Below are 24,067 nucleotides of genomic sequence, written 5' to 3' on the forward strand. Positions count from 1 at the left end.
AGGAGCAGACTGCTTTGAATTTAACTCCATCGCAGAAATGACCTAAGCCTCTTTAATAACCTAAATGTTTTTAATACCTGAACCATGAACAACACAGTTTATAAAACGAGCTAGATGCCAAAAAAAAAAAAAAACATACAATAAATAGCAAATTCGTAATAAAGAGAAACAGCATCACTTTGGTGTGAATGCTCAACAGTACACAACAAAAAGTGGAATGAGTCATAGATGTACATTGTTACTTCACTGTAACATTTGAAGTTCATCTGTTTTATATTTAGCACTAGTCACATTTCAGGCCTTTACTCAAGGCCTTACTTTGAGGCCACCGTGTTAGTGAGAGTTCCTGAGACTTTTGCACAGACAATGGTGTCACATCCTTCCCAGGGGGAGACACCTCAGAGTGATTTGTGGTTTGGGAAGACTGATGAACTGCTATTGCCACCCTGTTTCTTTGCTAGATCAATTCTACATGTAGGAGTGCGCTTTATGAATGATGGAGACCTCCGCGAGCCATCCATACAGCTGCCCAAAGACACGTCCCTGGCCCCCGTAGCACCTACAAGGCAGGAATAAAGCAATCACTCTTCACTACATGGCCATGCATTATGCACCCACAGTCACACGTGAACCACATGAATACACAGATAAGCCAACAAGGCGCACACACACAGATAAACAGTTATTTGTTTGCAGGATGCGCCTTATTTTCTTTGCCTTATTGGTTGTTAAAGTTTAGACAAAATGTCTGATGGATCTTCTGATGAGAACAGAGCTCAGTTTGTGGCTTTGCTACTTTTCTGGACAGGCCCATAAAACTGAGTGCAGGCCAGTAAGAGCAACTTGATGGTATTGAAGGATCACTTGCAGCACATCCAAAGGCTGTATAACATTGTGAATAGAGGCAGCGTACATAGATGTCATGAGCCTCCTGCAGAGAGGTTGAAAGCAAAAAGTAGAGTGCAATGAATACTTGAGTGTTCTGGAGGCTATGAAATTGAAAGGTTCTCCTCTTCTTTTTTTTTTTTTTTCCCCAAAAGATTCTCGTGGAAAAATAGAGGGAGTTGGTGCGTTTTAACTGCAACTTTGAGATTGGTCGGGCAAACTTGTGTGCAAATCAATGCAGGCCTGACAGATGAGCCCATTTTAATGATCATCCTGGTGCCCACAGCAAAAAGGAGAAGAGTAATCAAGCAGAGCTACCTAACATTCAAGAGAATCACATTTGATTATTACAAATCAAAGAGCCAAATCTGAATATTCATCCAAAAATTTTGAAGGTCAGACAGAAAACTCTTATAACAACAACTCTAAAAGTATTACAGAATGTATTTGTGTAACACTACTCAGATGAGTTTTTCCCTCTTTCTCACAATGAGCTAAGCACCCAGCCGTGTTACGGTCTTTAGATGTCAGGTTTTTAGCGCGTCGGCCAAAGCAAGACAGATGCGCAGCTGAGATAACTTCCATTTACAGTGTAAGCCTGGGAGAGCTGCAGTGTAAGGGCCATATACTATTTATGGGTTAATCGATACTGTGGCTGGATGACACCATGTCCCCACTACTTTCTGTCATCATGATGGCTCACTAATTTTGGAACGGCTGCTTTCTCCTGCTGCCTTCAGCAGGCTGCAAGATGGTTTAATTTGGCTGTAAAAACGCCAATCACTGTGTTACTTCTTGTTCCTGCGGGAGGTCAGAGCGGGGGCAAGTCCATAGGAGGAAATATATTCGCATAGTTCTTTTAGAGACACTGCTAACCTCTGACACCCCATTTGGGTTGTAATTTCATGTTGTTAAAGTGACAGAGACCCAGCCTCTGGGCTCTCAGAGGGACAGGGAGAGAGGAACGACTCAGAAAGGCCTTTAATTTTTCTCTGCAAGATGATGCGAGTGTGGGTGAAACACACAAAACAGACGAGTGCATGAGGATCAATGGTTCCTAAACACTGTATGAGTGCGGCACTGATTCACATCCTGCAGGTTTGGGTTTCTGCATTTAGAAGCTCCAGAGGCTGGATCTCATCAGAGTCACAGGAGGTCACGCTCTCGGTAAAATGGAGGCTGACTCGAGGAAACGCTAAAACAAGCGGTGGAAAAGCTCATTACCAACGAACCTCGACTTAAATCTGTTTCTTTTAGTTGGCTTTGATCACTAACTAATGGACATATGAGGAAACCGCTGCGTTTTGTGTGATGCGGGCTAACATTTAACTGCTCTCATTAAATCAGCAACGTAAAAGCGTCACACGTGTTTGTGCTTTAGAGAAGATTTTTTGACGCTTCTGATTTATTTTTGCATCGAACGCTGCGATTATACAAGAACGATGAGACGTATAACCACCACAGCTCTAATTGCTCTCATGTTTCTATTTATTTTATTTTTATCTGTTTGTCTGAGCATTCTGTGCACTGCAAACGCTACATAACAAAAGCTATCCTGCTGAGCTTAATGATACATGTCTGCCCATTATGGCAATATGCCTTACATTTATGTTACCGTATTTTTTGGACTATAATGCGCACCGGATTATAAGGGTCACTGGTGATGTTTCAGAAAAGAACAGCATTTCAAGTGTGCCTTATAGTCCAGATAATATGGTATTGTAATTTTACTCCATCCTAGTAAAGTTTCAAAAATATAGTTTGCAAACAATGCATAGACAAACAAAATGTAATGTCCTGCATTCTAACATGTCACATTAAGAATATACAGCGAAAAATATACAAATAAAGTACATTTCATGTTTTGCATAGATTATTTGTGCTGATAACATTAATCTGTATTAATAATCTGAACACAGACATTGTTCTTGTATCAAAAGACGAAATAACGCAGCCTTTGCCTCTGAGTGTGCATGATAAGAGCACAGCATGTTTGTTGGTGGTGCGGGAAACTGATCAAGCAACAAAACAAACTGAAAATGAACATTTTCCTACAGAGATGGTCACACATTACAATCTATCTACTAGTTAGTTTAGTTAGTTAGTTAGTTAGTTAGGTAGTTAGTTAGTTAGTTAGTTAGTTAGTTAGTTAGTTAAATGCACCCCAGAATTGTAAACACTATATTACTCAATATATTGGATTGTGTCTTGATTTGAGAGGACTGTCATGAAATGTTTTTGCCTACAATTTATTTTGTTGTTGTTTTAAGGAAATGCATAAAACAGTAAAAAAATAAAATTGTGTATTTTTCTAAAATATATTATCTGTGATAATAGCACTAACTTTTTATGAGTTATCAGTTTAATAACATGTATTTCTTGGAAAGTGATGAAAGAAGTGTAAGCAATAGAAAAAACAAGTAAATGTAAATTATCTATTGTCATGAATGTTTCCATACAGTGACAACATTTGTGTTCTGCATTCGAAGCATCGCACATGAGATACATCCAGGTGGAGCAGCGGGCTGCTGTTTGGGAGCAGCGGGCTGCTGTTTGGGAGCAGCAGTGGATTCGGTGTCTTTGGACGCCACGATATGTGGGCATGCGGGGAATCATACTTGAAACTTTTTGGTCCCATGTGGGCTGCCACTGCTCCACAGCAGCCATATAGCAAGATTTTGAAACGTGATGTTATTTGAAATGTAATAATGTAATTAATTATGGGACGGCTGTGGCTGAGCGGTTAGAGCAGTCGCCATTCAATGCAAGAGTTGGGGGTTTGGTCCTTGGTTCAAACCCCGGTCCAGGGGCCTTTCTGGGTGGAGTTTGCATGTTCTCTCCGTGCATGCGTGGGTTTTCTCCGGGTACTCCGGTTTCCTCCCACAGTCCAAAAACATGCATGTTAGGCTGATTGGTAACTCTAAATTGTCCCTAGGTGTGAGTGAGAGAGTGAATGTTTGTTTGTCTCGTTTGTCTCTATGTGTCCCTGTGATGGACTTGCGGCCCGTCCAGGGTGTACCCCGCCCCTCGCACAGTGATTGCTGGACATGGGCACCAGCGACCCCCGTGACCCAAAATGGAATAAGCGGGTAAAGAAAATGGATGGATGGATATATATATATATATATATATATATATATAGACCCTTTAAAAAACAAAGAAGGGAGGGAATCAAGAAACAAAATTTGCACAGTTTATTTTCTCATATTGATGTTTAATGTTTTATTAAATAAAAAAATTTCCATCTGTCCATCCATCATCTTTACCCGCTTCTCCTTTTTCGTGTTGCGTGGGGTCACTGGTGCCCATATGTCCAGCTATCACTGTGCAAGAGGCGGGGGACACCCTACACAGGTCTCCAGTCCATCACAGGGACACATAGAGACAAACGAGACAAACCATTCACTCGCTCACTCAAACCTATAGGGACAATTTAGTTACCAATCAGCCTAAAATTTTAAAAAAATATTATTAATAATAATAATAATAATAATAATAACAATAATAATAATAATAATAAAATAAAAAAATGTGAATGCCTGCCAACTGTACCTTGTGAGTTTGATTTTTTTTGTGGAAAATGTGACTAAAAACCAGTCAACAGTCATAAAATATAAACTATTTGGGTTCTGTGCTGTATGTTTATATTCACGTTTGTTTAAAGTTTGCAGATAAGTATTAAAGTTCATACTCTATAATCCAGGTTAAGAAATCTAACAAAGTTAAGTCAGGTCCTCTGGATGAATTTTTTTCTTTTTTCTTGGATTTTTGAACAATAACTGTGATGTTTTTAACAACTTTGGCCATGGCCGCCTCAGACGAGTCGAAGCGGGAGAGGGCGGACCCCAGAAAACATCTTATCACTATCAAACTTGGCCCACAATGAGTGTGCTGCTTATGGGACTGAGTTTGTTGTGCCTCCTCGGACTGATGAAGTCCTTAGGATGAAAGACGAAACGTTTCAACAAAAACAAACCGTCCAGAGAACCTGACTTAACTTTGTTGTGTGTAAATAAGTGTTTTGTGTACACTGAGTGCGTACCCGCATTTCAGATTTGCATATTAATAAATATATCTGTAAAGAGTTCACTTTGGTTTCTTCAGCAGTTTGAACGGAGCCGGAGCGCGTGCAGTTGGGCTGAGGTGGTCGGCAGGGGGGGACAGTGGTGGGAGGTGTCTGAGACTGAAAGAGTTAACGGAGCGGGTGGGTTTGCCCGTTCTCTCCCGCTGCGAGTGACGTGATCATCTCTCTTATCCCTCAACTTTGCCTGTTGCCAGCCCAGGCAGCCGAGCTGGACGCTGACGCGCACGTTCTCTGCGCGATCGCACCGAGAAAACTCCCAACAAAATCCATGTTTGTGGTTTGATTCCTGCTCCTGTCGACGGTTCCTCCTCCTCCTCCTCCTCCTCCTCCTGGCTGCGTCTTCCCGACGATGATTCCTAGTTTCCCTTTCCGTCGGACTCTCCGATGTTGTGCAGTCTACTACGCGAAGGCGTAAATGTTCGTTTTTTTTTTCCTGATTAGAGGTGGATCTTCCCGGATACGACGAGGAGGTATAGCTCTACGAATTGAAAAGCAAAACAAAAAAGGAAGCTTTGAACGGAAACATTGAAAAAAATGCCACGGAGGAAACAAGAAGCGCCCAAGCGCGCAGCAGGTACGTGAATCCAAACCGGAAAAAAAAAAAAAAAAAACGCGCTTTCCGTGTCAAACGCTGATAACTGCTGTTTTGTGGGGCTCACTTTTCCACTCCGCAGTTCCGTTCCCACTTCATGGCTTTGCCTGATGCGCTTGGGCACTTTTGGCCGCTCGGAGAGGCCACTGCGCTTTAATCAACACTTTGTTGTTCTGGGTTCCTCCTGGGTGACTCGGCAGCTGCAGACTTTCATTTCTTTGTGCTCCCAAGTTAAATCTCCCGTTTAAATGTCATCAGTAAACAATCAGTGGGAGTTTTCTGACCGTCTGACGCCATAAAAGGGGCTTTTGTGCGCTTTTTTTATTTATTTATTTATTTTTTTATCCAAGCGCACAACTTCTGTAGTCGCAGGGAAAGTAAAAGTAATTCTGAGGGGATTCTTTTTTTTTTGTTTTGTTTTTTTCATTTCAGGATTAGATAAACAATGTGAGTGCAGACAATGGGGATCTGTGGGCTGGAAGGAGCCATAATCGACAGTTGCCACGTTTGATTTGACGGTTGATTGATTGGCTGTCACGCGCCTTTGATCTGATCCGTCCCGATTTGCATCAGAAAATCACTTCCCACCATGTGCTGTGACGTCACGTTTAAACCACTTTGAAAGGCCCTGTGTACTTTTTTTTTTTCCTACTCTTTCACACATACACACACTTACTTGGTAGCACTGATGGTCAAGTGACTCACACACACACACACACACACACACACAAAGTGAAACAAGAGGAGAAGGAGGGGTGGGCAAAGTGGTTTCACAGTGAGAAATCGTACACAAACACACACTTCCATGTGCACACTTGTTCACTTTGAACACGCACACAGTAACGAGCATACAGTGGGTGAGAGGAGGCGGGAGGAGTGGGTTAGGGGTTGTAAAAGGAACTGTGTGCTTTGTAATGGAGGGGAGGAATGGGTTTGCTCTGTCAGACTGGGCCGTCACAACGGCTTTGTTTCATGTTTGATTTAATTGTCTCTCCCCTGACAGGCCCATTCATCAATGGCTTTAATGGTCAATCAGAGACAGGCTGAGTGAGTGCTCCCATTCTGTTTAGCCATAAGCTGGCCTGGGCTTTTATTTCATCAAAATGCCCCAGCCTAATGTACATGCTCACTGGCTCAGAGTGGCCACGGGGAGCACATAAAGAATGACTGAAAGCTTTCTGATTTCAGATCAGTGAGAAGGATGTTGTTTTTAACGTCCTCCTCTCCCCTCCACTGTCTCCTCCCTGCCACACCGCCGTTCCTCTGTTGACGAAGGGGCATAAAAGGCTGTAACGCGGATCGTTTTGTGTTTTTAGAAAACAACTTTTTTTCTCCGTGCAACCGCGCTTCTTTGTTCATTCATTCATCCATTCGTTTCTTCATTTTTTATTTTTTTTTTCCTCCGTGCTCCCCTTCCACCCCTGTCAGTCAGCCCGTGCAGCTGCAAGTTATAAAGTTGTCAACTGTTCAGTGGCACACAAAGGGTGATGATGAATTGATTGCAGCACCGAGCATGGTGATAGAGAGAGCAAAGAAAAGGATGACAGATGATGGGCCTTGATTAGGGACTTAGGGGGAGAGTCAGCCCACTGCAACCTTGAGACTTGCATGAAAAATCTACACACGCCCCAACAACACACACACACACATCCAACTCTGCTCTCATTGTCTCTCAAACACACACTCACACTTGTGCACGTGCACTTTTTCCCCCCTCTTTCCTGCCTGAGAGGGTTTCTCCCTCCACAGTAGAAAACTTGTTTTGCCTGCTTCATTAGCGTTGGTCCAATTAGCCGTAAGGCTGATGGAGTCCTGACAGGCCCTGTGATTGGAGATGACAAGCTCGGGGTGCCCGGCCCAATGAGGTTTGCCACCACTTTGATGTAATCAACTTGATATTACGCAGAGCTGCTCGCCTTTGGTTGCGCTGTAACTCAATTTTCTGCTGCAGGTGACAAATGGGCCCGCGTACCTGGGTCAGGTCTGAGTGCTCTTAACAACCGAGGGCAGCTGGCCACGTAAACAGCCGAGAAAACACGAGAGAGGGAGAGGTTCCCGGCTAGTGTGGAAATACAAATCTCCTCCCTTTGTGGCTGGCGATTAGCTTTACAACAAGTTTGGGGCCTGAAGCTATTGAAACGCTTCCAGAGAGTTGAAATATTCTATCAAATTAACAGGAAGTCGGCGCTGACTTTACAACATGACTATTTAAGTGGAATGTTGCACAGTTTTTACTGAATGACTGCACTGTACTGTATATCTAAAAAGTTTCTAAGATGATCACAAACACCTCAATCCATCCTTCTTTTGACCTACTTCACTCACTTTTGTAATAATGAATTTAATAGAGTCTGATCTGAGCTGGACTTCACAGCAACAGTTTCTTTCTGCAGGGTCAGGAAAACATCTTCTAGACTGGCAGCCGTTGCTTAAATCAGTTTATACGCATTAGCCTGTGTGTACACACACACGCATTCAAAATCAGCAGGCTCACGCTCTGATTTCTTAGGTTTGAGTGTGTTTGGTTTGGCTTGTGAAGCTGCTCATAAGCGGAATGGTAACAGTAGAACAAGTGCTGGGGTCAGGCTGTATGTCTTTGAACCTCCTTGGCGTAAAGTTTCTCCTCTCTCCATCTGTTTGTCTTAGCGCATCATTGATGCGACATAAGTTACAGCGCATACGCCGACTCAGAAACCCGAGACCCGGACAGAAATGGAGTGTTGATGCTGGTAAAGATACAAACATTTGCGGCGCACATTGCAGACACATGTACACATGCTGGGACTGGATCGCAAAGCAGCGAGTGAAAAGAAGCAAGCTTGTTTTTCCGTCTGTCTAGCTTCGTGTTGTTTACGTGCGAAAAGTGCGTCCTTATGGACGCAGCGGGGAAGCTCTGCTTGAGACATAACTGGTGGCTGACGTACACCAGTATCATCAGCATGCTTTAACAATCCACCTCCACTGGTTTGCAGGTGTGAGCGAGGCAAATGCTTTGGCCTTATAGGCCTTGTTCTAATGAAAGTCCTGTAGCTGGATTCCATTGAGGTTGAGTCACGTCTGTGATCTATGTGTCTGATAAGTGCATACCTAATGAGGCTGCGAGCACCAGTGGAAGGAGGAGGACTGCTGACTGAGTGTTTCCCACAGGTATTGACAGACAACCTTTTTTTTGTTTTTACCATGGGCCTTGACTCTATAAATCCTGCCGGTGTAATGATAACAGCGCCACCCTGCCTGTGAGTGAGTGAACGAGAGACTGTAAGGGAAGAAAGAGGGCACAAGGGGGAGGAAGAGGAGGCGGAGGTGCCAGTGGTGTGGACGATGAAGAGAAGAAGAGCGGGGGCGTTGAAATCGGCCTCCTCTCCTTTTTAACACGCACTTGGCAGATGTAAGGCCATAGGGCTGGGCTTTCTGAGAGACATGAAAGTGCTGTAGTAGTGTCATAAATAGAAAAGTGTTAGCCATTCACTTTTCCTTTTCAGCTTTCAGGGAAGATTTTAGTCGAGACTGCTGTCTTGGCACTAACTCTGAAGCTTTGTAAAAATAGTCCCGTCGCTGTTGTGATAGATGCAGCTGCACTGTGGCGACCACTGGGACGGCCTGGATCTCTCCGACTCCACCACCCACCCACCTATCCCTCCCAGAGGTAGAGAGCATTAGAGCCTGGTGGGATGTGTTCTCTTTTCGTGGAAACCGAGCTGCTCCGATCTTCAGGGGTCCTGAAACCCAATCCAGGAGGAGAATAGCCCGTCCATGCCAGAGAGCCGATTTCCTTTTCAACAGAGTCATTTATCACTGACCCACCCTTCGCTACTGACACGGTGACGTGTGTCATTTATCAAACAGGCTTTACCAGACACACAGAGAAGGGAGGGGGGCGGGGGGGGGAGGAAGAGAAAGAAAGTGAAAAACAAGACAGAAAGTGGACTGAGAGAAACAAAGAGGACTAGAGGTAGGGAGAACGAGGTGCAAAGTTGGAGGAGAATAACAGAAACTTGTATGTGTGACAGGGATTTTCCAGGAAACGGTGAGTTTCCTTGACACTTTTTTGCTTGAAGAAGAATGTTCTGGAGGCAACTTTGTTTTTGAGATGACAGGAAGGATTGAGTTGCTTCGAGGTGTGTCTCGACAAGTGACAGAGTGTCTCTTAGTGACATGTTGCAAGATGTTTGAACCAATCTGAGAAATTTGCTTTGCAAGTGTACAAGTCCGACGAGTATCTAAGTGTTTACTCATAATATATGCACAACAAACATGTGCAGAGAAACTGTAGAAGTGTGTATTTGTGTGTGCATGAGGCCATATGGCGTCAGTGTTTAATGTGTGTGTGTGCTCCCTGATGATCAGGGCTGACAGGTATCACTCATCCAGCTGCCTGGCCTTTAAATGAACCCGAGCTGCTCTGCTCTCTCGTGGCCCTAACAGGCTCTCTCCAAGATGGATGCTTCTTTAAAAATCAGATTAATGATGGATACCAGGCTTATAGTGCCATTTATCATGAAGAATATTATTTAGGCCGGCCGTGTATGGCTGTAACTGGAGAGCTAGGACGAGAAGAAGCAGGGTGGAAAGCCTTAGACAGACACTCACTGTGTGATGGATGGCTGAGCGCCCTCTGAGTGTTACTAGACACCAGTGCCGCAGCAGTAAGCCATAATCAGATAGCCCAGGGATGTTTATCCCGCAACTACACTACCCAGATTGCTTTGCCTGGAGGGTTGCTTTATCAAAGGTATAGACTCCCGTTATCATTAACTTTAAAAAGTTAGTTGAATCATGAAAACTTATTTTAAGATCCAATGTAACTGAGTGAAGTAATAATTTTTTAAAGGGCGGGGGTGCATTTTGCCCCCAAAAGTCCCCAAACCAACACTTTCCCATTCGGTTAAGAATGAAAGTACAGTGCGGGGTCAAGGCAAGGTCAACTGTGCTGCTGCTCCTACAGAAAACTGAGGAAAAAATGTTGTTGTTTTTGTCCTCTAGTTGTTCCCTTCTCTCTGCCTCCTATATTGTCCTCCTCCTACACACCACCGTGATTTATGGTGACCATCCATCTTTAGGCTGCGTCCATCACCTCCTCGTTGCTAGGCGATCATGGCAGCAGCTGTGTGTTGTGGGAGGGAATGAAAGTCAGTTGTCCCACTTCCCAACTCAACTTTATTCCTCTTCAGCGTGAACTCTTACTCTGAGTTTGAACTTTGAATGCAGGACTAGTTGCAGTTTTGCAGTTTAAGCTACAACAAACAAAAGCCCCAAAAGTTTATTCCTCGTTTAATCTCGTGTTAATTTTGACAAATTATTATTTTTTTCATTTGGACCCTTAAGTTCAAGCTCCCAAAGAAGAAACAAAGCTGTACATTCTGAAGGCTGAATGGAACAATGTTTTAAAGTGTCAATCATTGTCTCCAGTTTTAGCTTCTCTTTGTCAAGTCCAGAATTTAATTCAAAATCTTACTTTTAACCTACAAAGCCCTCAACAACCTAGCTCCATCTTATATTACAAATCTTATTGTTCCATATTTTCCTAACGGAGCACTTCGCTTTCAGACTTCAGGCTTACTTGCGGTTCCTAGAGTTTCCAAAAGCAGAATGGGAGGCAGATCTTTCAGTTATCAGGTTCCTCTCTTGTGGAACCAGCTTCCAGTTTCTGTCTGTGAGGCTGACACATTGTCCAGTTTTAAGACTGGGATTAAGACTTTTTTTTTTGTTCAATCCTATACACTGTAATTAGGCTTGGATTGTTATGCTGCTATAGGCTTAGACTACTGGAGGACAAATTGACCACATTTCTTCAAATGAATTGTTACAATTGAACAGTTTTCATTTGATATTGTTTCTATCTTAACATGATTCTCGACCTGCCATTGTGTATCTGTTCCTTCTTCCTGTTCCTCTCAAACCCAGCCGGTCGAAGCAGACGGCCGCTTGTCCTGAGCTTGGTTCTGCTCAAGCAGTGCTTCTCAATTATTTTCTGTTACCCACCCCCCCAGGAAGGAGTAAATATTTCACACACCCCTCAACGCTCCGCCGTAAATGTAAATGGTATCGTTTGTCTATAAAATTGTTATAAGTAAATCTCTGCATAACATTGTGTTCTTATTAACATTAAAGAAAACACAAAAAAGAATATAGATCAACTGACAACGAAGAATAACTTTATTAACATTATTTTTAGTCTGTAACAGAAACGACATAAATTACATCAATTTGCCTGAAAAAAAAAGCAATCCTTTTTTAAACTGTAAACATTTTTGACCATTTTATACTGAAAAATAAAATTAAATATAATCAATAAATAATAATACATTCAAATTGCTCAGCAACATTTTAACTCAGGAGTGTTATATAAAACACTTTGACCTACAAAACATCCATCCATCCATTTTCTTTACCCGTTTGTTCCATTTTGGGTCACGGGGGTCGCTGGTGCCCATGTCCAGCATTCACTGTGCGAGGGGCGGGGTACACCCTGGACGGGTCACAAGTCCATCACAGGGCCACATAGAGACAAACGAGACAAACAACCATTCACTCTCTCACTCACACCTAGGGACAATTTAGAGTTACCAATCAGCCTAACATGCATGTTTCTTGGTCTGTGGGAGGAAACCGGAGCACCCGGAGAAAACTCACGCATGCACGGAGAGAACATGCAAACTCCACCCAGAAAGGCCCCTGGACCGGGGTTTGAACCAAGGACCTGCTCGCTGAGAGGCAGCAGCTCTACCAGTTGCGCCACCGTGCTGCCCACCTACAAAACAATAATGAATAAAACAATTTGCGCTGATTTAAAAAAAAAAAAATCAAAATGAGGAAGTCAGGATCAATGAGCACACACATCGATAAAACTAAAAAATGTTGTCAACGCGAACGAGAAAAGAAGGGGCAGCTGACCCTCTCGCTTTGATTTACTCTTTGTTGCATGCGTTCTGTGAGTGATGTCCAGAACATCATAAAAACAGAGGCGGAGGACTGAGGAGGTGTTGGAGTTATTTATTTATTGTCTCAGCCACAGAGGGGAGCCACACAGTTCATGCATGGCTCCCAAAACAACAAGGCAGCAATATTTGTTCATAACTTTATTATTAGTAAGCCTGAGAGGTACGAGCAAACAGCTGTCAGAACGCACACGACAAAATGAGATTGGGGAAAAACAAACATGTTCCCCGGGGTCGCGTGCGCCTCCCCCTGGCATTACTCCGGGCCCCCCCAGGGGGGCACGCCCCACTATTTGAGAAGGACTGTGCTAAAGGTTTCTTCCTCATGAGGGAGTTTTTCCTTTCCACTGTCACCTTCATGCTTGCTCAAGATGAGAGTTCTGTGATGGAGTTAAACTCAATGCAGTCTGCTCCTCAGATTAAAAAAAAAAAACAAAAAAAAAAAAAACATTAACTTACTTTTTAAGTATATGAATGTTTCTGTTCACTGTCCTGAGGTGATTTTTGTTGTGACTTGGTGCTACATAAATAAACTGAACTGGATTGAATTAAATTGTCAACCTAATGCTGGGATTCTTTTTCTTCCAAAATGAAAATGGGGACACTCACAATCAATTTCTTAGAACCTGTGGGTTCTCTGATGCTCAGGATGTGTTTCAGACTAATACAAGTCAGACTCCTGTAAGTCCTGTTGTGACACACTTTGTATCTTTTAGACCATATGTGTCAAACTCAAGGCCCGGGGGCCAAATGTGGCCCTCGTTGACATCTTATCTGGCCCAAAAATGATATTTTAAATGTAAAATACTTTCATCACTGTATTTTTTTTTTTCAATAATCTTTGATTATGATGTGAAAAGTGCAACAGACGACGTCAAACGAGACCAATCGAGCTCTTGTTGAGGAACCTACAGTGAAGAAAATATTTTGGTTATCTAACTTGAGTTAATGTAGATTCTGAAACCGGCCCTTAGTTTGAAAAAGGTTTTCATTTTGGCCCCCTTTTGTAAGTAGGTTTGACACCCTTATTTTAGACACTTCTACAACATCCTACACATGGCACAGAGCACCGGCAGGGGCAGATCAAACAGGTTTTACACGGACCCGGTGTAAACGCGACACACAGCTTTGGGAGAGAAATGAGGAAAAAACGTTAACCAGGCTAACCTATGTATTGATTACACTGTTTTTACAGTTTTGTTTTTTTCTGATGAGGTTTTTGCTAAAGAATTGGGCACAGCGAGGAATATTCAGGTGTATTCATTTTTTAATGTTTTGTGTCAACACTGGAAAGAATTATACCTCATGCTTATTTCTAGCTTCAGGTTCAGCTGTAACTTTAGTTGCCCTTGACAGGAAGTTAGTGTAAACAGTGACTACATACTGATTCACCCTGGTTTACCTGCAGCATATTTAGATAGCTGTGTCCCTCTTTCAGCCTTCCTCTTCATGTTTAGCTCCATTCACACACCCGGTGACCTTTTGATCTTTTGAGGCCTAAACAGTTCAAGGAATTTGAGGAATAACTTGAGAACTGCTCAGGAAAAAAAAAATCAAATTAAGTGGAGCTAGATAAGGAAGTTGTTTATAGGAAGTTTAACTCTGCATCAACAGATAGAGTAGGCTTCACGTGATTACGGTATATTACAGAAACGTTGTCCGCTGCCTCACTCCCCTTTTCACTGGCCTTGATTCTGCACCTGCACACGAAGGTTGCGCAGTTTAGTTCGGTTTGTTTCCATTATGTTTATCATTTATTATGGCTGCGTCAAACTGTAACCTCCCGAAGTTTTGTCATCCAGTGCTGAAACAGCAGGAGGTCTTCGTGTGTTCGGGGCTATTCTCACGTCAAACAAAGTGAATGAATTTTCAGGTCGTGGGGGTCTGTATGTGCAGCTGGCAGCTTTGAGGTGCAGCCATAACACAACAACCAGCTGAGGGTTGAATCTCTCCGCTTGTTCACTCTCTGTCTCTCTTTTCTCACTATGCACACTGACAAGGTTCAGCCCTAAGCTTTGCCTGGGGCCAGAATGATCTCTCTGTTTTTCCCATCTCCCATATCACACATCCTGCACTACAATTGGCGGACACATTGTATTCACAATGCCATCAGGGGGTAGAGAATGCACGCAAATAAACCCAACAAAGACATCCATGATCAACTGACATGGGATCGCCTGTACGAGCAGGATGTTGAAAACCTGGAAAATGAGCAGTGTGACTTTCACAAGAAAAATCTGCAAAAGCGACTTATGTCAGAAGTTATTCACTTTCGAGATGGCCACCGATCACCTGTTAGTTTTTTTTTTTTTCCTCATGGTACTTTAAGCCAGCTTGAAAGGATCAAAGGAAAAAGAGGGAGAGAACTAAGTTTGATTGAGTGTGTTACTTTGACACATGTGTACAAGAGAAAGGCATTTTAGGTATGTTACTGATCTGCTGCTACTTTGACAGAATGGGGCTGTTTTAGACTAAATTATTCTAATCTATTTAAAGAGGTTTTGACAGCTGGGAAACTTGAGAGAGAGTACAAAGCAGATTTTATTTGATTGAGACCGAGGTGACTTCCTGTCCTGCAATGTTCTTGAGCTGTTTCCTGTCAGTACGAGCCCCCCTGCAGAGGGGACGTGTTGGTTTAAGGCAGAGAATGTGCAAGTAAAATATTGTACATGTCGTGATGGGTAATAAAACCAATATGTAATGCATTATTGGTATTGTAACATAACTTTTAAAATTATTTTCATTAAACTTTTTCCAAACATGTCTATCAAGTTAATTAAAAGTATTTTTAGTGGGGGTGCACAATATTATGGTATCGGTATCAGATGGTATTGGTGATAAAGTTAAATATCGTATATTGGCCTTGCTATCAAAATAACTCACCGATATGAAAGGCGCTGGTTTTTTTTTTTTTATATATAGATTATATATTTATATAGTGTTGCATCATTTTCAAGGACTCAAAGATTCATTTATTGTCATACCAGCTCACATGTTTGTGGTACGAAATTCGGACTCAGGTCCCAGATCAAGAAACCTAACAATTAACAAAGAAATAAATACAAAAGAGTACAAATACATAATAAAGTTTTGAAAAATGTAAGAGTAAGCTGAATTAAGTGCAGCTCGAGTTCAGCAATCTGACAGCTGCAGCGAATAAACTGTTTCTGAGCCTGGTGGTCTTGCTCTGAATGCTCCACAGCCACTTGCTTGAGGGGAAGGGCTGGAACAGACTGTGTGCAGGATGAGTGGAGTCCTTCATGATGCGGAGTGCCCTCCCCCTGCATCGTGAAGTGTGGAGGTCCAAGGTGGTGGGAAGGCTGCTCCTGACAGTCAACCCCTTTTTGGCATCTGCATTTGGTAGCAGGCCAAGTTGACAAAGACCATGTAGAATAATGTAGTATTTTAATTCCACAGCAGAGAAAGCTATGTAGTCTCTGTAAATAGGTCTAGGGAAAAAAAAAAATCTGTTTTGGTATTGGTTATCGGCAAAATAAGTTTTAACATATCAGCATGTTGGCATATCGGACATCAGCCAAAAATCCAATATCGTACATCCCTAATTAAAAATTTTTTTTATTTTTTTTTACTGAGGGGAATGGATCATCTTAAGAGCAAGTGGTGGGGGGGGGGGGGGGGAGCACAAATAAAATGTTATATTAATGTTGATCCCACAAAAGCAGGCCTCCTTCTGAAATCATGGTGCCTCTGGCAAGGTTGTGTTTTTGACCAAGCAATCATTCAAGTATGAGGGTCAAGCATAGGTAAAGGTTCTAATGACACATCCTGTTTATCCTGCTTCTGTTGGGTGTAATCACGCATCCAAACTGCTTCCCCAGCTGTGGAACATTCCTCTTGGTCTTCACAAGTTAGATTTTTCAGAACGGGGACTAAATTTAGTCGGGGCTCGTTGCGTAAATTTTAGGTCGCTTTTACAAACGACTCCATTTGCTCAAAACGGATTTGTTCAGCGATAAATGTCAAAACAGGACAAAGGTTTCTTCTTGGGGAGTTCATGCTGGATTTTATTAATTCACACAAGACACATTTAAAAGACAACATCAAAAGAATTTGGAGACTTTCAGAAGCACTTGAGGAAAACTAACAGTATAACGGAGACGAGGAGAGACAGAATGAAAGCCTCTGCTTTAGAGGCTGCCACAGCACCTTCCTGCTTAATCACCCCCTGTCCCTGCCCTCTCTTGTTCTCCATCGTCAGAGCAGCACTGCAGTATTTCTATCAGATGATCTCTCCCTGCTCGTCTGCGGCCCTTATGTTTATGAAAATGATACTCCACAGGAATGCTTCCTGCATGCCAAGATGTCACTGTCTTTCCTCATCACTTGCATCTACGTGCATGTTTGAGTCTGTTTGTGTGTGAGGGTTGAGGGAGGTGGGTGGCGGTGGGGTGGAATATAACTTAATGACTATCTTTGTTTGTGATTGTGTGGAGTGTGTTTGAAGTTGTGCGTTTTGAGCTGAAACGGGTGCTTATTTTAGTCCCATTCTGAGTGGCTTTTGTTGTTTTGTGAGAGTTCGTTATTGCCGTTTTCTGCATGTGAGCTGTGACTGAGATGTTGATTGTGCGAAAGTGTACCTCCTACCATTCTTACCCAGCCCCACCCCAAAGGAATCATTCACAGAACCTAATGATACTTGTCTTTCCCCCACATGGCATCAGCTCAGTTTATCATTACAAGAACACACTCGCATTCTTGCTTTCTTTTTCTCTTTCCCTCACACGCACTCACACACACAGAAGATCCATACATTCACCCCACACCATATGCTTAGATATTAGTTAAGACTGCATCCAAGAATATTGTTGTGTTCAAAATATTCATAATTTATTCTATGGGAGCGTCTATATTCCCATCACCTTTTATTAGCTTGATAAATCACCTCTGTTGTCAGTCAAGGCAAGGAGAATAATTGGATGTGGTTGTCGCCCTGTGTGATGGATTATCAGTCATTGGGGATTAAATTAACAGATAGTGCTCAGACATAATGGTTTTTGTTTTGCATTTTAAATTGCCTGGGAGCACGGTTTGACTCTAAAGGTTTTTATTGCTGGTACTTTTGGACTTCTCTCCCCCCTTTTCTGTTCTGTCTGCACTTCATAACAAATGAACAATAACTCAGAGGGCCGCAACTCTATTAGTATAACATTTTACAACGTTTACGACTGGATTAAGGCACAGAAACAGACCTAGGAAGTCTTTATATGTGATTGCCTGGTCAGACATTGGGTCTGGCTATAGTTTATTAAAGTAGAAAAATTAAGGAATATTGACAATGTCTTCTTGTTAAGGAAGGAAAAAAGGTGACTTGACAACTTGGTCAAGCGATGTGCCATGATGTTCTGATGTATACTGACATCTGTGACTTCCTAGTAAAGATAAAAGCACACAGATATCCCAATCCTGGATTAATTTCCTCTTTCAAAGACAAGAAAAAATGGTGAAGTTAGAGTAAAAAGGGAGTAAGGAGTAACTTGAGCACTGCATGCAGGAGATGTATATCTAGTATGTTTCCCCAAGCAAGAGCGATTTACCTCTTCACCCCTCCCTTCCCTTTTCCCCACGTCCACATTATCATAATTGTGTCCAGAACATGAGGGGCCAGGGAAGTGATCATGTCATTTTATTTACACCCTGCTTGGCCCTTTTTACAAACGACATGCCACTGACTGCCAAGCGGACTGGGGCCCGACGACATCTTTTGATCAGGGCTGTCGGGGCAGATCAGCGGAGAGTGGCAGGTAATGGATACCCAGTGACAAACCAAATCTCCGGGAGGATGGAGAGTGGGTCGCACCTGCCAGGTCTCCATTAGGCTGGCCTCGCAGTGGGGCTGCCTGCTGACTGTGCCCCCAGGGTCCAAATCAGACCAGCGCCAGCCGCATGGCTGCCTTGAGATTGGCTGTTAGCACTGGAAATGAGAGTTATTTCAGCTATGACATTTTTGTTTAGACTGGATATGTGTGTGGGGGAAGTAGGGGGGATGAAGGATTTAGTCACGGCATGTATTTGTGTGTGTACGTGTGTGTGTGTGTGTGTGTGTGTGTGTGTGTGTATGCATGTGGCTGTTTGTGTCCCAGTGCAGAAGCTCTACACTTAGTGATCAAACTAAGTCTATAGCTACAGATTCTTTTGTGGCATTTGTCATAGTTTACAATGTTTTTCAAATGGCCTCAGACTTATATACAGGCCATCCACTACTTTCAGAGATTATTTGTTTTTCCTAGAGTTGAAAGGTTTTGTGAGTGAGGTTGTCAGGAAGAGAGGGAGTGGAGTTTTGGGGATGAGTTGTGGCTGAGTTGGCATTAGATGGGTAGGTTTGGGGCCACAGGAGGCACAGGAATCAGTGTTTGTTTGTATGTTGGGTCAGGGGATACACATATACATATACTGTACATACAGTAGATGTACATACACTGATCACTCATCATGAAGAACACTGAGCATCAACATGTAAGGTGACAGGCCGCTTAAGCATTAACATGAGGTCTTCAATCATTAATTTCACTTTACACCTCTTCCTTTTGTCATATGATCAATTTTTTAGATTTGTTTTACAGTTTATATATATATATATATATATATATATATATATATATATATATTGAGAGCCTAGTCCCAGGAACCCTCCAAATATTAATAACAAAGGAAGTTACTGCAGCCAAGCTGACAATCATAATGTCTAATCAACATCTGAATTTTATCAACAAAATGTTTATCTTTTTCTTTTGAACTTTTTTAAGAAATGATTTTGCCTGTGTTCATGTGTGTGTGTCAGTCTGCATTTGTGTGTAATCAGAGGAGAGGCAGATGAAGAGGCGTCAGACATATTAACTGACAGATGGAGGTTGATCCAACTCATTTATTACCCCAGAGGAGAATGCCACAGTGAGATTGGGCTTCATTAATTTCAGATTTAGTTTTCATTTCAAGCTGTTGTGCCCTGAGATAAATAAAATGGTGCATTATGTTTTTGCCAAGATATTTCTTTTTTGTTTCCCTCCAATAGAAGGAGTGAAAAGAAGGGAGGCATAAGTTCCATGTGGCTGGGGTAGTATATAAATACAGACTCGCCTAGAGGAAAATAACACCTCAACGGTTGATGAGGTGAAATGGGATGACTGTAATTTCTCAGCTCAGCTTTAAAGGCTCCCACACAGATGGCTCATTTATCCCTGGGAGTCCTCGGGCACACATTGCAGGGAAACTTTTTCTTCAGTTATTCTAACATAGCATGTACTCTCCTTGCAATTTAACTCATCTCTTTCTTTCTCTCTGTGTCTCCATTCTCCTTGCAGCCTATTCTCCTGAGGAGCTGACGGAGCACCCTGTGGAGGAAGCAGAAGCGGGAGAACGGCCCTCGGTACCTCAAGATGACCTTCCCATGAAGGAGGAGTTTGTGGAGCAAAGTGTAGGGACTGCCAAGGAGCAAGCATGTGATCAAGAATCAGCTGACACCACTGAGCTCTCTGGACAAGAGATGGACAGTGAGTCACATGTTAGTGAGTCCAGTGACCGCCTTTCAGACTTTGAGAGCCCTTGCAGAAAAGCAGAGGCCGCAGCTTCTCAGAATGCTGACGCCAAGACACCTCCCATATGCTCGGACACCTTAGAGCAAATGAAAGCTATCTACTCCAGTTTCCTGACCAGCCCTTTGTGGTCACCGCTGAACCTAAATTCCACACCACTACAGGCACAGTCCTCTGCTTCAGCAGAGAAGCAAACGCGCAGCAACAGCACTAGCAGCAGTAGTAGCTGTAGCAGCGGTAGCTATGACTGGCATCAGTCGGCAGTGGCAAAGACACTGCAACAGCATCCTCCTCAGAGTCGTCATCCTGCTCCATCTGAGCCCAGCCTCTTTAGTACAGTCCAGCTCCACAGGCAAAACCCCAAACTGTTTGGCTCAATCTTCACCGGAGCCAGTAAGTTCCGTTGTAAGGGCTGTAGTGCTGCTTATGACACCCTGGTGGAACTGACAGTTCACATGAATGATACTGGCCACTATCGTGATGACAACCAGGACAAGACGGGCAGTGGTTCTAAGCGTTGGTCTAAGCCACGTAAGCGGTCCCTGCTGGAGATGGAGGGGAAGGAGGATGCCCAAAAAGTTTTGAAATGCATGTATTGTGGCCACTCCTTTGAATCCCTCCAGGATCTAAGTGTCCATATGATCAAGACCAAACACTACCAAAAGGTGCCTCTGAAGGAGCCCATGGCCCCTGTGGCAGCCAAAATCATGTCCTCTAAGAAAAAGGCGCTTGTGGGTCTGGACCTCACTTCAGCACCACGCTCAAGAGAAGGAACACCCAAAGCAAAAGCAGAACTGAATGAACTCTCACAGAAAGCTTCCTCCAGTCCTTACACCACCCCCAATAACCGATACAGCCACCAAAATGGTGCTAGCTACACTTGGCAGTTTGAGTCTAATAAACTTCAAATCCTCAAGTGTATGGAGTGTGGTAGCTCATATAATACACTCCAAGAGTTAAGAACCCACATGATGGTGACGGGACACTTCTTGAGAGTGACCAGCACTGTGGGTAAAAAAATCAAAACACTTCCTGAGGCCACCTCACCCAATCCAGGAAGGGTCACCACACCTACTGATCAGAGAGTCCAGTCTGTACCACTTGCACCCTCCAACTTTTCTCCTTCACCTCTTCAGACCACATCAATTTCACCTACCAACTCCCCTCCTCTAAAAGAAATCAAAAAGGAGGAGGTTGAGGAGGAATGCACCCAGTTCGAGACTGTTGAAAATGAAAAAAAAGTCACAGTAATGGTTGGTAAAGAGGAGGACGTTGAGAGGGAGGAAAAATATGACATTTCAAAGTATAATTATCTTACAGAGGAGGACCTGAAAGAGAGTCCTAAAGGGGGGCTAGATATTCTCAAATCGCTGGAAAACACTGTGACATCAGCTATCAACAAGGCACAGAGTGGGAATCCAAGCTGGGGGGGCTACCCCAGTATTCATGCAGCCTACCAGTTCCCAAATGCCCTCAAACTCCAACAAGGCAGCATGGAAAAGAACTCACAGATGAAGTTCTTGTTCAATGGAGGAGATGGAGCCTTGTCCCCCTATGCTAAAAACCAGCCACTCATTTCCCCACCATTAAATCAGTCCTCCCCCTTTCCCACTAATAATTTTCAAGCAATGGAAGATTTGGTGAAAAAAGTGACAGAGAAAGTAGCAAAAGTAGAGCAAAAGGTTAAGCAGCTGTCCCCAAAGAGGGAAAACCAGCTGTCCCCTTGTAGTAGTGACACTGGAGAATCACACAAGGGACGAGAGACTGACTCTCCTGGGGAGTGGAGGGAGGTTACTCCAGCTAATAGTGACAATGGAAGCCATAGTGAAAGGGCATCCCCAGCAACAGAAACCAAGAGAGACACAGCAGTAAAACCTCTTGCCTCACTGAGGTGCAGCACTGCCATTATCACTGGTCATACTCCTCCTGAGCAGCCCTTTGTCAACCCACTAAGTGCTCTTCAGTCAGTAATGAACATTCATTTGGGGAAAGCAGCCAAACCCTCTTTGCCAAATCAAGATCCCCTTAGCCTGCTTTCTAGGCTCAGCCAGAGCATGACTGAGAAAGCTGCTGTGGCTGCCTCTCCATTACAAACCAAAAAGCCAGAAAGTGTAGTTGATAATAGTTTTTGCCAGTTCAACGATGACCAGCCTATTGACCTCACGAAAAGCAAAAACGATAAAGGAGGCTCTGTGAGCTCAGCCCCACTAACACCTTCATCCACAGCCTCCTCAATTTCCCCCATCTCTCTTGTTACTCCTGCAAAGCTAACAGTGGTGTCTCCCTACACGTCCAGCAGTCCTCTGCATGAAAATGCATTGTCTGATATCTCTGACATGCTTCGAAATCTGACACAATCCCATCCTGCAACAAAACCTCTTTCACGACCTCGGCTTGCAGAAAAACCGGAAGTTGTCGGATCTACGCTCGAAGAGGATGACTCATCCCTGCATGGACACAAACGCAAAGGCCGCCACTCCAACTGGAACCCACAGCACCTTCTCCTTTTGCAGGCCCAGTTTGCTTCCAGCCTCAGACAGACTTCAGAGGGAAAGTATGTTATTAATGATCTGAATCCACAGGAAAGAATGCACATATCTCGTTTCACCGGTCTCTCAATGACCACCATCAGCCACTGGTTGGCCAATGTCAAGTACCAGTTACGGAGAACAGGGAGAACTAAGTTCCTCAAGAATCTGGACTCCGGTCAGCCTATTTTCTTCTGTAGTGACTGTGCCTCACAGATTCGGACCCCATCAGCTTATGTGTGCCACCTGGAAGCTCACCTGGGCTTCAGAATAAGAGACTTGGCCAAGATGTCCCCCAAGCAGACTGTTAGGGACACTAATGCTCTCACTGAGAAACTAGTGCCCCTGGAGTCCTTCATTTCTCCACAATCTCCAGATGATTGCAGCAGTAATGGAGCAGTGTACCGCTGCCAGCTTTGCGTTCGAAAGTTTGCCACTAAGCACGCCATCAAGCTTCACCTCAGCAAGAGCCATGGGAAGTCTCCAGAGGACCATCTGCTATATGTGTGTGAATTAGACAAACAATAAATTTCTCTTAGCAGTAGGCATACTGGAAAACATGTATAATGACTTTTGATCACAACATAATCTTCAAAATATGGGGTAATATACCATGAACTACTGTTACAAAATGTCAGCACAAGGTGTTTACATCTGTTCGGCCTATAAACATTTCTGATTTTCTGTATTTCAAAAGACAATTATTTCACATGGAAATAGACTGTAGCTCAAAAATATTCAGCTTCCTCTGTGTTCAATTTCAAAATGTTTGACAACAAAAGTGAATCTTTTGACTAGAGGGTCAACATTAACTTGAAATCTATTGACTTCATTGTATTTATTTTACATTTTGAGAGTTTGGATTTTATTTGCTAGTAGACTGCATGTTTTACTGTTGCATCTGTACAGTCCTGTCTTGTTGAGATTAGAAAACGCCCTTTGAAACAAGTCATCTTTCAACACCTTCAAGCAGCCAAATTCCTGGGAGAGCTCCTTAAAAGAATCTGCCAAACAGCAGAAGTTCATTATTATTATTATTATTATTATTATTATTATTTGTTATTGTTTATCATATTTCTTGCTGATTGTAAAATCTGCCTTATTCATGATCATTGAATAAGGGGCACTTAAAATCCAGGTCTGTGTAAAAATGTATATATATATAAATATATATATATTGTGTAAGCTTACAATTTGCTGTTTAAATTATGCATACTGTTATATTTCCTAATTTAAGAGGACTATGACTATCCACTGGTGCAGAGCCTTTGAAGAAGGTTAAAAAGGACACTGTTTTGCACAATAGTTTTATAAATGTTATTTGATATAAAAAAAAACACTACAGATATGTTGATGCCTTGTGCTTCTATCATTAAATTGAATTAATTGCGGTAAAAAAAATTGTCTTTTTTTCATCTTTAGCAATTAGATGAACATATACTTTTTAAACTATTTTGATCAACTAATTCAAAGCAGTTAAATCGGAGTAG

At 42.9% G+C, this 24,067-nt stretch overlaps 1 protein-coding gene across 1 annotated transcript; it reads left to right on the plus strand.

Moving 5' to 3' along the window:
• The first annotated feature begins 5,165 nt into the window (after nucleotides 1–5,165).
• Nucleotides 5,166–23,965, plus strand: tshz3a (teashirt zinc finger homeobox 3a). Its single transcript, XM_037683437.1, has 2 exons — nucleotides 5,166–5,543; nucleotides 19,819–23,965. The coding sequence occupies exons 1-2, from the start codon at nucleotides 5,504–5,506 to the stop codon at nucleotides 23,103–23,105; spliced, it is 3,327 nt and encodes a 1,108-aa protein (XP_037539365.1). The 5' UTR covers nucleotides 5,166–5,503; the 3' UTR covers nucleotides 23,106–23,965.
• Nucleotides 23,966–24,067: the final 102 nt, after the last annotated feature.

Source organism: Nematolebias whitei, chromosome 10 (assembly GCF_014905685.2).
Source record: "Nematolebias whitei isolate Nwh7 chromosome 10, NemWhi1, whole genome shotgun sequence".
In the NCBI taxonomy this organism is placed as follows: domain Eukaryota; kingdom Metazoa; phylum Chordata; class Actinopteri; order Cyprinodontiformes; family Rivulidae; genus Nematolebias; species Nematolebias whitei.

What these genes read in the sequence shown, in the direction of transcription:
- tshz3a (XM_037683437.1), top strand. Translation starts at nt 5,504, where the DNA reads ATGCCACGGAGGAAACAAGAAGCGCCCAAGCGCGCAGCAG. An exon ending in AGCGCCCAAGCGCGCAGCAG is followed by an intron (nt 5,544 to 19,818) that starts GTACGTGAATCC and finishes TTCTCCTTGCAG; the next exon opens with CCTATTCTCCTGAGGAGCTG.